This window comes from Nymphalis io, chromosome 2 (assembly GCF_905147045.1).
Source record: "Nymphalis io chromosome 2, ilAglIoxx1.1, whole genome shotgun sequence".
In the NCBI taxonomy this organism is placed as follows: Eukaryota; Metazoa; Arthropoda; class Insecta; order Lepidoptera; family Nymphalidae; genus Nymphalis; species Nymphalis io.
In genome coordinates this window covers 13063677-13079411 of record NC_065889.1, presented here as the reverse complement: position 1 = coordinate 13079411, position 15735 = coordinate 13063677, and the positions used below count along the sequence as shown (strand labels likewise).

General features: G+C 36.8%; 1 protein-coding gene across 1 annotated transcript; it reads right to left on the bottom strand.

Moving 5' to 3' along the window:
• Positions 1-2100: 2100 nt before the first annotated feature.
• Positions 2101-10350, bottom strand: LOC126776893 (U-scoloptoxin(19)-Sm1a-like). Its single transcript, XM_050499757.1, has 3 exons — positions 10110-10350; positions 2619-2771; positions 2101-2264 (listed from the first exon to the last, which is right to left on the bottom strand). The coding sequence occupies exons 1-3, from the start codon at positions 10198-10200 to the stop codon at positions 2128-2130; spliced, it is 381 nt and encodes a 126-aa protein (XP_050355714.1). The 5' UTR covers positions 10201-10350; the 3' UTR covers positions 2101-2127.
• Positions 10351-15735: the final 5385 nt, after the last annotated feature.

Here is a 15735-nt window from a genome sequence, read left to right as displayed (position 1 = left end):
TTGGAACTGCAAAATTCAGATCTGAGACAATTATAATTAAATAGCAAAGAAGACCTAAAGGTTAGAATGCTTGAATTGCTGAACAATGCTAACTCAAAACCTATTAACACTATTTTCTATGTTAAGGTCTTAATTACAATTTGTCTCACGCTCAGAATTCAGAACCGAACTATAGTATACTATTTATCACAAAGTAAAATATATGTTTAAATAGATAGATATTTATTTGTCATTACGTTAACATAATGGTAGATGTATAAGATGTTAAGCACTAAAACATTAGAACTATTATAATAAGACTTATATTTCTCATGTTTTATTGCCAAAAGCAACTGACATTTCTGCAAATTCTAAATTCAAATATTATTTGAAGATAGTCTCCTCTCCGCTCTATTCCGCTTAAAAACTCTTTTCTGCTTACCTCAAAATAACGTCCGTAATCCGTAACAGCCTGTGAATGTCCCACTGCTGGGCTAAAGGCCTCCTCTCCTCTTTTTGAGGAGAAGGTTTGGAGCTTATTCCACCACGCTGCTCCAATGCGGGTTGGTAGAATTCACATGTGGCAGAACTTCAGTGAAATTAGACACATGCAGGTTTTCTCACGATGTTTTCCTTCACCGTAAAGCACGAGATGAATTATAATCACAAATTAAGCACATGAAAATTCAGTGGTGCTTGCCCGGGTTTGAACCCACGATCATCGGTTAAGATTCACGCGTTCTTACCACAGGGCCATCTCGGCTTTTTACAAAATAACGTAACATAATATATTTTAGTACGATCACCCACTTTGTCAAAAGTGAAGAGTAAGATCCCAGAAATGCTATACATAAACTTCTACCTCCTCTCGTTTCAAGGAGTTCGAGTTCCATTCCACTACGCTGCTCCAGAATGGCTTTTAGATATTCATGTAATATTTTATCTTATTCACGCAGGTGACCTCATTATATTATCCTTCACCGTCGAGCGCGAGACTAATTATTATAAACACAAATAAAACAAGCTGAAACTCAGATTTACAATTATAGCATTTTGCTTCCGTTGATTTGATGTAAGAAAACATACATATGAAATATAAATGATTGCTAATAATAGCTCGGAAATGTAACTATGTACGTTTTTTAAATTTGTTTAAAGCTTGTATGAATTATTTTAAAGGGATAAATTATATATAGACATATATAATTATATAAGAATATATAGATACAAAAATTAAAAAAAGCTACTGTACGAATCATGACCACGTGGAATCGTGGCAAGAATACTAGTAGCATTTTCGCTTTTAATCACAATTTCGATCCTCTTGGCGAAAAATGAACTATTATAATTAATCAGTCCAAAATATATATACATTTATAAATATTTATCGATTACGTCGCGACAAAAATTTTGAGTAATATTTAAGTAAGATTCACGACTCATTTATGTTATCCTGAAAACTGTATAACTAAAATTTCTCTCGGTGTACTAAAAAAAAAAATTAATCCAGTTTGGGCCGGTGGAGAAGATAGCGCTTACAAACATTATGAGGTCATTAACCTATCTCAGTGCATCTCTACAAAAACAATTAAAAATTTAACAGGTTTAAATATCCCATAGCTACGCAAAGACCTCCTATCCTTTACCGCGCTGATTCAACAAGTTACACACGTGTCAGAATTTCATACCACTTGCAGTTTTCCTTAACAATTGAGCATGAGATGATTATAAACACAAATTATGCACATGAAATTCTTGCCCTGCATAGAACTCGTAACCTGCACAACAAATAACTCCTTCATACTACAGCTTTATGTATTGTAGTCTGTTCATTGCGTTTGCATTTTATTATTTAACATAAATACATAGTTGTGAGTAAGGCATGGTGATGGCACTAGACCACGTGGAAGGACATACGATGGACCGATCAAATAAAAATAACTGTTGGCGGTCATTTGGATGAGTGCACCAGGCTCACCACTAACAGGGACGCATGGCAAAGGCTCTTAAGGCGAATAACATCTGAGCCAACCGCTCTGACATGAGTGTCGCAACGGGGAAGAAAATAGTAGTGTAGCATTTTTTATTCTATCAAGGGCAGTAGAAATAAAATACTTTTTTCATTTAGTTTAATATAATCATAGAATTCTACAACACCATGAGGCAGCACTTTTGATTGTCTGGACAATCAGTAGCTTCATCAAAGATAAGACTTGGATTACAAAACGTTTCCTGTTTCATACAAACTCCACCATGTTTGAGGCAACGGGTCTCTTTCATTGATACTGTGGAAAAATAAATGTATATGAACAAAACGCATTGGGATTTCGTGATGGTTATAAACGCATCAACTGTGTAAATAGAACACACAATATACAGTTAATGACATTAGTATAATCAAATTGAATATTAGTACGTTTATATGATAATATTTATATCAAAAAATTAAAACTGGTTGCACACATTCTCCAAAAGTTACCCTTCAGACTAAGAGCGTCAAACTGTCATGTGAATAGGACATTGAACATTTGGAACAAGTGACTTAAACGCGGTTAGGCGAGACGGTAGATTCTCGTATTGAAACTCTCAGTCTGTCTCGTTGTACTTCGAAGAATGTGTACATCCATTGTGTCAATTACTTCCATGGCAGCAATCGATGCCCTGTTTGCGCTGATTCGGACAGAGCCCCTGTTTCTCAGCGAGGTGACCCTTCGGACAGTCAGCCGCTACCGTGCAAATACCACCCTTTTCCACACACGGCCGTTCTTGTTCTATTGCATCAATTATTTTAACTGAAACAATTAAAAATATGTTCGATTATTTATCGGTATTAAAAAAAAACTTCTGTTTATAATTTAATGATAAAAACAAGTTGCTGGTACAATCTCATCCAGTTTTCGAGATACAAAAGTTTTTTTTAGATTTAATTCCTATATAATATATTACATACATTATAACACACCCTACGACAATACCACAACTAGTGGTAGAGCTTTGTGGAAGCTTGTCTGGGTGGGTACCACCCGCTCATCAAATATTTTACCGCGAAGCAGCAGTACTTGGTATTGTCGTGTTCCGGTTGGAAGGGTGAATCTGCTTGATTAAATTAAATGAATTAATTACATAATTAAAATAAATCTTAAGGTCACTCGTCAAGGTAATTTCTGTGGAAGTTTTTATTGATATTAATGTGTTTTATAATTAGGTTAGCAATAGAATAGGAAACTTAAAACTGAACGTTAGCTAATTATTACTCATGAAAAACTTAATTAAGACATTTTTTTTTTTATTTATTATGGCTTCGTCATTGAGTTGCGCTCGAGTGTTGCGCTTTGTAAACATTACAAAAGTGCATAATAAAGGCGTGGACAGGATGATCATGTAGAAACTTTGGCAATATAAAATACACACCGGCGAGCGAACATCACACCTTATAGGCGCACGTTTACTTTCAATGTCATTCTGATGTATAAGGTCGACGCCAACCTATTGCCTTTGATATTTAAATTTAAACACTCGTTTTAGCTCCAACCCCAAAGAGTTAGTCATCGGATTAATTCAGGACACATAACCAACCGTAATAACTTGCTTTGTAAGAATTCACTTTTATTAAAACCTTGGCTAATTTATTATATTTTATTTTGGTAACGCTTTCACGTTTTAATTGCAATAACCGATCATCATGATTTTTTACATATACGTTGTCTGAGGACAGAAACAGACAAAGGGTACCAATCACCTACTCTCGTCCCCCTCCCATGCAGGTTAAGCCACGGCTGGAGCACAAAGTTATCTATATGAGACCCGACGTGACTGTTCATGAGTATTATAATCAGGGCATTTATATAGAGAACCTTTTGTGAACTTAATCCTTGTTTTAAATAAACATTCTAGTCGCTTAAGAATATAAATTTGATACCAGTATTTGCCCAGTGACTAAGATCATTATTGAAAATTTGAGCAAAACATTTATGAATTAGAATGTTTATGTTTTTTCTACTCATATTTATTTTCACAAAATCTATGGATAAATATAAGGTAGGTTGTGTGGTATAGGTACTGATCTGTTTTATCTTTTATATAATTAATAAAAGTAATTATTTACTTTTTGGCAAAAACTTGTGCAAATCCGTCAGAGTAGGTACCACTCGCTCGTTATATATTCTACCGCCAAGCAGCAAGCATATAAGGCACAAGGGACGTAACATATTAGTTCCCAAGGTTGGTGACGAATTGGCGATGTAAGCGATGGGTAACATTTTCTACAATACCAATGTCTATGAGCGTTGGTGACTACTTTCCATCAAGTGGCCCATTAGCTAGCTATTCTATAAAAAAAGATTACTATACCAATGCTGGTATCACCATTTAAGTTGGACTAGTTTTTTTTATATTTTTTCTCCAAATTACATCATACTAAGTGAAACGCATTGGACTCCCAGGAAGAATGCAATAACATGCATTTGCAGTTTTGTATAACAAACAGTACATAGCATCGTTGATAATTAATTTTGCAGCTTCTATTAATAGACGCATTCTAAACCAAAGTAAACGTTTAAAAATTTAAATATAAATCAAATGAAAAACAATTCGAGACAAATTTTTGTTGCAAGACATATTGGCTTGAAATCAGATTTATCCAATATACTCGTATTAACCGTCTTGATCTACTTTATACTTTATTGTACACCACAAAGAAAAAAAAATACAAAACATGGATACAGTCTAAATAATAGTAGCATACAATTTTGGCGACCTTATCGCTACATAGCGATCTCTTCCAGGCAACCAACGGTGTAAGTTATCTCATAGGGTATGAGGTGGTAGGGCTTTGTGCAAGCCCGTCTGGGTAGGTACCACCCACTCATCAGATATTCTACCGCAAAACAGCAATACTTGATATTGTTGTGTTCCGGTTTGAAGGGTGAGTGAGCCAGTGTAATTACAGGCACAAGGGACATAAAATCTTAGTTCCCAAGGTTGGTGGCGCATTGGCTATAAGCGATGGTTGACATTTCTTACAATGCCAATGTCTAAGGGCGTTTGGTGACCACTTACCATCAGGTGGCCCATATGCTCGTCCACCTTCCTATTCTATATAAAAAAAAAAAGAGGTAGGTGGTGCTGTCTGCATATTTGAGTTGTCCTATAAATCACTTATGTCCAGGTCAGCTTTAGGTATTTTTTTATTACTAATCTAAGCATCGATCGCAAACTCTGATAAAACCAACGCCAATAAAGCTTTGAAATTATCTTCAAACATTATAGCTACGGGTTCAGATCAACTAACTACACTCAACGTTGTAGGAAGGTCACCAAATCAAGTATTCACCAGTTTGTGATTTTCCAGAATCATCTAAAATTACTTGAAGGCTAAAGTATAGCTATCGGATGTCATTCCGAGCTTTATTATATCCGCATAACCAAATTTTTTATCCTCACAAAAGAGATCGCTCGTTTGTGACCTAAACTGGATCCGAGCTAAAATCACCCATGATATTCATCGAGTTGATTTTCAGAATTAAAATACTCAGACATTCTGTAATAGTAATCAGTACAGGATATAAAAAAATTATAATAGAACGAAAATGTAATGTGACTTTTATCGCTATTATTATATGGACGACGATAGCGATCGTAGCAGCAAATAAAAATTAAAATTCGTTCGTCCGTTCAGTGTCCTGCTAATATATCCATAGGCACTCGAAAATCATTCAAAAAAATCTTTGTTTATATTTATCATTATGTTCTATGTTATGTTTTTATATGTTATTGTTATACCAACTGTTATTATTTTTATTTAAATTAAAATATCGACCCTATTTTTGTTCCATTTTGTTGTTTTTAGCTTCGCTTTGCAAGTAATATTAAATAAACATGTAGTATTTTCTTTAAGCTGATTTTACAAAATCTATGGATGTATTATAATTATATGTATTTTTTAAAATTATTAGTGTAAAAACCCTTGGCAAACCTATTTAACAAATAAATAAATATTTAAAAATAAATTTCTAGTACGTTACCTGTGTAGACCATTTTTAAATGTATACATTTATTTGAATCTGACTGTACCCGTATATTAGACAGAATTACACTTTTTTCACGAGAATTATTTCATGACACAGTGTTACAGTATATATCGCATCTAAAACACAGTTAAAAATGATCCTTATATCAAGGGCGATTGAGTTAGGAATCGCTATAATCTTTTTTTTAGAACGGAAATTGATGAAGTTGATTGAGCAAGAACTCAATTGGCTGACGAAGAATTGGATGATGATCGTTATCCTTATTAAAATAATTTAATATACTTGTAGTGCAGGTCATACTATAAAAGTTAAGTGGGAAGTAATATATTATTTAGTTCAAGTGTTAACGGCCTTATTTATAAGAGTTAAGGAGATTGTCAAATGGGCCACCAGTTGAGTAGTGGTCCACCTATAGACATTGGCACTATAAAAATTACTAACCATCGCTTACATCGCCAATATACCACCTTTGGGAAACTAAGATGCTGTCCTTATTACTACTATAATACATAAATAAATTATTAGATTGTATTATTATTTGTCGAGCTCAATGCTCTTTTACATTTAACCTTTTTTCTATAACGACGGATTTGGTTGATGGAACTGTGTTGTGTGTGTTACACAAAATTTGACACCACTTTAATATATTCACCTTTGATTTTTCCTAAAATCCAAGTGCGACATGCTCCGAATATCAAATTAGCCTTTCACATGCCAAAATTTTCTAAAGATTTTAGTTCTAAAGACTTTGTGATGCTCTGCAAGTCTATTATGAGGTTAAGTAATGTTTACGTGAAATCAATGCATATTATGTATCACTATTATCGTACATAATGGATATGTGTTTGTTAATTTTATCAACAGAGATCGAGATAAAGAGATTCCTTGAAAGAGTTAAAGGAAATTGTTTTATGTTAAAAAAGTAGTCGTTATATTTTTGTCTTCTTTTATGTTATATTCATCACATTCATTTATTGTTGTTTTGAAGTGAAAACTTCTCTAGGCGCGTTGCGCTGGTTTAGTGGGTGTTCCAATGTTCGGGGCGCACTCGGCGCCTTGGACACCGGCGAGCCTCACATACCCCAAAAAAGGGAGTAGACTCGTGGCTTTGTGTCACCGACATGCTGAAGTTAATATAATGAAATCGTTGAAAGTACGAATAATTACTATTATTTACTGTACTACTGCACTGTACCTACTATTATTTATTTAAATTAAGCTGTATTAATATTTTGTACCGAGTTCGCGACATACTGTGTATTTTGATTAATAAAAGGGTATATAATAAAAACAGAGACTTATCACTAACTATAATATAACAAAAACCCGAATTCATTGTCACAAAGTATTAACCCTTATCAAAATAAATGATAACAGAATCTTTTTTATATATTATATATATATTGGGTTCAAACCCGGGCAAGCACCACTGAATTTTCATGTGCTTAATTTGTGATTATAATTCATCTCGTGCTTTACGGTGAAGGAAAACATCGTGAGGAAACCTGCATGTGTCTAATTTCACTGAAATTGTGCCACATGTGAATTCTACCAACCCGCATTGGAGCAGCGTGGTGGAATAAGCTCCAAACCTTCTCCTCAAAAAGAGGAGGAGGCCTTTAGCCCAGCAGTGGGACATTCACAGGCTGTTACGGATATATATATATATATATTATATATTATATATATATATATATATATATATATATATATATATATATATATATATATATATATAACAATATAAAAACCTTATTGCTCATCAAACATTTTTATAACAATATATATATATACATATATATATATATATATATATATATATATATATATATATATATATATATATATATATATATATATTGTTTATATCTTGATAATAATATATTGTTTTGACTGCCTCGTTGGTTTAGTGGCTTGATGTAAGGCCGCAGACCCGGAAGTCCTGGGTTCGATTCCCAGGTCGGGCCAATAAAAAGTTATTGGGGTTTTTCGGTCAGAAATTTCCCAGTAGCAGCCCAGAGTCTGGGAGTTAGAAGTATGATCGAGTGATCATACTTCCAACTTCCAGACTCTGGGCGGGAGTCCGTGCCTCGGAAAGCACGTAAAGCCTGCGCCTGAACTCTTTCAAATCGTGTCGTATTGCCGTGCCATCAGATTATGAGAGTTAAGGAATAGAGAGTGCACCTGTGTTTGCGCACACACCTGTGCACTATAATATCTTCTGCGTAGTTGGCTTATCTCTCTTGAGATTGGCAGCCGTGGCCGAAATCGGTCTGGAGGACATTATTATTATTATCTTGATAAAAATATATATTTATCTTTACAAATAAATCAAATTGAAGTGTCTGTCTGTGATTTCAAAATAACTGTCTCTTTTAAAGTTGATATGGGTATTTGCGAGCTAGTAGTCATTTTATTAATTTAAATATTATTTGTGTATCATTCATAAGCATTACGTACGTTATAACGGCAGATTTTAAAGGATTCTCGTTACAAACTGAATCCCACTGGCAAAGCTGTAGGATTAGCAGCTTACAGTATTATGTTAAAATAGTTATTTTTTTATAATTTACCTGAAATTGGTTCGTTTTATTAAAACAATATGAGCCGTTTTTAATTATAATTTATAATTTTTTGATAGGTTAAAATATCACGAGATTTTTATAAACGAATGATTATTTAAATTAACAGCGTGTGAATGTCCCACTGTTGGGCTAAGCCCTCCTCTCATTTTTCGAGGAGATCGTTTTGAGTTTATTCCAACAGACTGCTCCACTAGTTAGTGTAATACACAAGTATCTGAATTTCAGTGAAATTAGACACATGCAGGTTTCCTCGTGACGTTTTCCTCCACCGCCAAGCACGAGATGAATTATAATGAACACAAATTAAGCAAATGAAAATTCAGTGTTGTTTGCCCGGGTTTGAACCCACGATCATCGGTTAAGACTCACGTGTTCTAACCTAGTAGTTAGGTCATCTCGGCAATTATTATCCGGGAACATATTTATCCACTAATCGGATTTCAGAATGTATTCTGGGATTCGTAATATATAACACATTGCTACCAATCAACATCGATTCAGCGATTACGATTACTTGTGTTTCTTATTCTGAAAAAATATCTCAAACCAGGCATTTATTCATCAATAATGTATCATCTTTTAATAGTATTTTATTAAATTTAAGTAAAAAACATCAAAAATATTAAAAATAAGTCACTGAAATGAGTCAATAAAAATTACGCATAAAAGAGTATCGAATTATCGAATAACTGAGGTGTGTTTAAAATCGTTAATTATAGCGCTTAGTAAGAACCACAACTTTTTATAGTACTCAATATAAAATATACTGCATAATAATGCCGCAGCTTTGCTCACAAGAATATTTTCCATGAACAGATTTCTTATTCTTGCACAAAACACACACATTTTTAAATATACTTCATAGTTTTTACTGCTTACCTAATCAGCATACAGTTTGATAACTCCTTAACAGTATAGTATAAATGCAATAGAAATGTATAATAAATAAACTGAACGACCAGTCATTTATGTCAAAGAGGATAGAAGCGCAAAAAAAATCGCACAGAAACGCATCCGTTCAAGCGAACGCGCCACTTCGATCTAATTATTATGGATCAATGCATATTATTGCGTTTTTGCGCTTTCTCAAGTGTACGCCAATAGCCTATGGAAACTTAATCGAATTTGCGATATTAAGATCGAATTGTGATCAGTTAAAATATATTACTAAACATATCTTCAAATGGCAAAATTAAATTCCATTATTTTGTATAATTTATCAAAGTAAAATATTTGTTCATGTATTATGTATTATTTTTGCATAAACATACGAATTAATTATATTATCTATTCTATATTCTAAATTCAAATATAGGATGTCTTATATTGAAATATGACGTTTTCATATCCGAAACAACGAGTCGCACAATATATATTTCAGTTTACATTTGCTTATAACTTATAGCTTATACATTTATTAATAACATTGAGCAAATAACACAAACAATTCCCATAAGCGTCATACCAATTAAATATACGCTAAAAATAAACATGTAAGAATTAAATGTTTACTTACAGTCTTCCTCATTTCCGCGAACGAGTCCAAGCACAACAAAAAATAAAATAAAATACTTCATAATGTCAACAACTGTCGGACGTCTGCGCATGCGCCGGTTCCAATGCAAAGTGACTCAAACCATACTCCTTATCCTTAATAGGAAATTATCTTAAACAGTATTATTTACTTAGTTATTCACGACCATTTATAAAAACGAGTATTTTTTTTATTAAATAATAATAAAATAGAAATTCAAATAGAATCGCGTGTTATCGGAACGGCCCATTGTTTTGTGTGAAATTCCGCTTTTTATTGTTTTTATATCATATGAGTTTCATTAATTTAACTCCATTATTATAAAAAATACCATATTCATTCGTTACGCATATTAATAGTTTTTTTTTTAAATCTAATATTTTTCCTAACATATGAGAATTTTGCTCGTATAAATACATTACGTTTAAACATTTTTTAATAATTTATTATTATTATTTTCTCTGTTGTACCTTAATTTTCATTAATTACTTCATATATAATTGCATTTTATTTATGACATTTGTGAAATAAATAACATTTTATAGCAATAAAATATGCTTGCTTATGTTTTTCGTAATCTATATATTAATTATTGTATGTTTCAATTATCTATGTGTATATTACATCCGAACTTTAGTATACTTATCTGATAATATATATTTAATAGATTGGCGAACGGACAAATGGGCCACCTGATGGTAAAAAGTCACCACCGCCCATAGACACTGGCATTGTAAGAAATGCTAACCATCGCCAATGCATCACCAATCTTGGGAACTAAGATGTTATGTCCCTTGTAGGTAGAATAATTACAGACGTTATTACACTGGCTCACTCACCCTTAAAACCGGAACACAACAATACTAAGTACTGCTGTTTTGCGGTAGAATATCTGATGAGTTTTATATGTATTTTAGAATACATAATTAATACGCGTTAACTTCCATTGTAATTATGAGTGAGGCCAATCTTAAGCTAGTTCCATCCAGTCAATTGAGATTAAATTTTTCACGCATCTGTGCGTACTTCTAACTCTAAATCTAGAATAAAAAAATATATATTCCACGTATATTATATCACATCGTCATCAAATATACCTTATTTGCGGTAATAAGATAAAATGCTGATTAATAATATAATGCATCTATTTGGGCATTTTTTTAAAGTTTGCGTGATTTTAAAAAATGTTATTGTTTTAGCACATATGTTTTATGCAATAATATTAACATTAATTAAATCTGTGATGTCTAAATTGTCATAAAAACATAGAAATCACGCAAAACACTGTGTAGTTTATCATATATTACGAATTAAATGCGTCCGACCCTGATATTTTTTTCCACTGAGTTACGTACTATGCCTTGATTTTAGAGTAAAATACAATATTCAAAACGCATATATTTATGTAACAAGATAAAGTACTAATATCAAATCTTCTCCTAATTTTTCATTATAAGCACATCAAAATGTGATCAACAATTGTACATCCTTTGAGTAGTAAAAAACTGAAATCGCTGTAATATTTTGGTATATTTATTGAGAAAATGATGTAACTCAGTTGAATTTTCAACAGTGGGCGGTTTTTCAGGTTGAAATTTAATAATTAATTTAATTTTTTGAATAACTAATGGTAATAATACATACAAGAACGCGTGAATCTTAACCGATGATCGTGGGTTCAAACCCGGGCAAGCACCACTGAATTTTCATGTGCTTAATTTGTAATTATAATTCATCTCGTGCTTTACGGTGAAGGAAAACATCGTCAGAAAACCTGCATGTGTCTTATTTCACTGAAATTCTGCCACATATGTATCCACCGACCCGCATTGGAGCAGCGTGGTGGAAAAAGCTCCAAACCTTCTCCTTAAAAAGGGAGAGGAGGCCTTAGCCCAGCAGTGGGATAATCACAGGCTGTTACGTATTACGTATACGTATAATAATACATATATCACAATAAGACCGTTTCATTATTTCTTCAATAAAACTGTCAGTTGATGGTAATAAAGCCAGATTTTAGACACAATGGTATTCAAACCTGACAACTATTGAATGGGACATGGGAAAATATGGGTTCATCGAACATTAAATACTGTTTTATTTTTAATATACAAAAATAAAATAATTTGTTTATATTATCAATATAAATAATAACAATTAAACTTTACAATTTATTAACACAATACACATTTGGCTGTTGAACCAATGCCGGGGGAAACTGTATTGACCTGCCGGACAGGGAGACCCGAAGAAACGGCTGTTCCGCTGGCCGCCCGTGGCATAGTACAGGGGCCCGAGCGTGCCTAACCAGCTCGTGAGGCTGCCCCACCAGGCCACGCATAATCTCGGGGTGGACCGTCGTGCCGGTTGGTGACCGGTAGGTGGGGTCCCGGCGGCCACTTCCGGGGGGGTTCGGGGGCCCTTCCGTCCGGCGGGTCAGTGTATTTTTCCTTTTGGCAACCACTTGGGGAAACACGCCTCCACACTTTGCCCATCCCTATCGTGGCAATACATCGCTCGCTTCACGTCTCTTTTCCATTTAATTTCTCCCAAATGGCGCAACAAAAAAGAAATAACGGTCGTACAGCGGTGCTCACCCCCCACCATACCCTCGCTGTTTGAGGTCGAGTTCTCTAACATCCGAGGACTCCACACTAACCTCAACGCTGTCCACCACCATCTCGAGACAGCACGGCCAGCAATGTTGTTTCTCACGGAGACACAAATACTCCGTCCTGCCGATACCAGCTACCTTAATTATCCCAGCTACACGCTTGAAGAATCCTTCAAAGCGAAAGCCGGAGTATGCTTGTTCGTCAGGACGGATGTTTGCTGTCACCGACTGCGCTGCTTGGAGGACCCCTCCTTCTCCATGTTGGTGGTACGTGTGGACCTGGTTCGTCAGAGCCGAGTCTACGTGTGCCTCTACAGATCCCACAATGGTGACTTGGAGACAAGCCGATTATTTGACCATCTTAGTCGGGTGGCAGATGCTGCGCAAGAGCAATTTCCTAACGCGGAATTGGTGTTTTTGGGGGACGTTAATGCTCACCACGAATCCTGGTTGAAATCCCTCAAAACTGACCATGCTGGAAGGACTGCTCATGCTTTTGCTCTCACACATGACTTGACCCAACTGGTTGATCAGCCCACCAGGATCCCAGACATTGATGGGCAAGCACCTTCTCTACTGGACCTTCTGCTGACTTCTCACCCGGTGGAATATCAGGTTGTGGTTCAGGCTCCTCTTGGCTCTTCGGATCACAGCCTTATTTCTACCAGAGTGCCACAGGCCAAGCTGCCGCCACTAGCGGTATGCAAACGTCGCGTTTGGCACTATAAGTCGGCGGATTGGGACGGTATGCGCGATTACTATGCGTCGGTCCCTTGGAAGGAACGTTGCTTCAGTGGGAATGACCCGACAGCTAGTGCAGCTGCTGTTGCTGGCGAGATCATGCTGGGAATGGAATACTACATTCCTAGCTCAGATCTCGTCAGTAGGAGTACGCGTAACCGTTGGTTCACTCGTGAATGTGCCGATGCTGTATCAGCTAAGCAGGCGGCATATCGCAAGTGGATCAACGGCTGCATTAGCGGGGCATCTAACATTGACTCACTGAAAGCAAACTATAATAAAAATTCCAAGTCCTGTAGAAAGGCATACACGAGAGCGGATGCACAGCGCATTGTACAGATTGGTCATGACCTTGTTTCGCATCCTAGGGGCTCCCGTAGCTTCTGGCGTCTGACCAAGTCTGTGCAAAACAATTTCTGCCAACCTTCGCTGCCACCGCTCAGAAATCCGGACGGATCGCTAGCTCACAGTCCGCAAGAGCAAGCTGATCTCCTGGCTAAACTCTTTGCCGACAATTCCGTCATCGATGATTGTAGTGCACTGCCACCTACAATACCTGCATGTGGCCATACGATGCCTGACATTAAAATCAGGCAACGTGATGTGCGTGCGGAGCTGCAATCACTTGATGTACGGAAAGCTAGCGGTCCCGATGGAATACCAGCCATAGTGCTAAAGAAGTGCGCAGCGGAGCTGTCTCCTGTGTTAACGCGCCTGTTCCAACTTTCTCTCTCTTCGGGAAGTGTGCCGGAGGCTTGGAGAAGAGCTAATGTGCAAGCGGTTCCCAAAAAAGGGGATCGGTCTGACCCGGCAAATTATCGGCCAATAGCTATCACCTCAGTACTTTGTAAGGTGATGGAACGGATTTTAAACAACCAACTGATCCATTACCTAGAAGATCACTGTCTAATTAATGATCGTCAGTACGGGTTTCGACCAAAACGGTCCACAGGTGATCTTCTAGCGTACGTAACACACCTCTGGGGTGAAGCTATCGACAAGCATGGAGAATCGTTGGCTGTCAGCCTCGATATCTCCAAGGCTTTCGACAGGGTCTGGCACAGAAGTCTTCTCTCCAAGCTACCGGCATATGGTCTGCCTGCTCAGCTATGCACCTGGATTGCCAGCTTCCTACACAAGCGTAGCCTTCGTGTTTTAGTAGATGGTTGCGCTTCACAATTCTATGTAGTGAATGCTGGGGTCCCCCAGGGATCTGTGCTATCTCCCACACTCATTCTTTTGCATATCAATGATATGCTCTCCCTTGGGAACATACATTGCTATGCAGATGATAGTACAGTGCATGGTGGATACCACGGACGCGCAGTGGCTGGGCGGGCGGAAACTGAGGAGAGGCGGGAGAATCTTGTCATTGAACTCGATAGGACGTTAGATCTCATCGCCAAATGGGGCTCTGATAATCTTGTTGAGTTTAATGCCAAGAAAACACAGGTATGCGCTCTCACGGCGAAAAAGTCAACATTTTACCCTCTTCCCTCCCTCTGTGGTACTCCGCTGGTGATGCAAAGCAAAATCGCCATGCTGGGGATTGACGTTCGCTGCGACCTTAGTCCAAGGGATTACATCGAGGCTGTTATAAAAACAGCTTCACGGAAACTCGGAGTTCTGAACAAGGTGCGGCGCTTTTTCACGCCACAACAACTGTGCCTGCTGTACAAAACACAGGTACGGTCTTGCGTGGAATATTGCTCGCACCTTTGGGATGGCTCCGCTAAGTACCTACTTGAGGCCTTGGACCGGTTGCAGCGACGTGCCGTACGCATTATTGGCGACGTAAAGGTCACAAACACCCTTGAACCTTTACAATTGCGTCGTGAGATAGCAGCACTGAGCGCTTTCTATCGACTGTATCACGGCGAGTGCTCTGAGGAATTATTCTCTCTAATTCCTGCTTCCCCCTTCCTTCTTAAGTCCACGCGAGCTGGTTCTCGATGTCACCGCCTAACTGTGACATCAATTCCATCGCGAACAAAGAAATTTGGCAACTCCTTTCTTTGTCGCACTTCCAAAAAATGGAATTCCTTACCAGCTCACGTATTCCCCTCCTCTTACAATCCGGGTTCCTTCAAACGAGGCGTGAAGAGGCATCTTGCGGGCCGGCAAGGCGAAGGCGGCTAGTACAGAACGTTTTTCCCGTCTGTACTGGCCGTCGTCGTGTTTGGACTCTACTACCACTTACCATCAGGTGGAGTAGAGTCATTTGCCCTCCCGGCGATATAAAAAAAAAAAAAA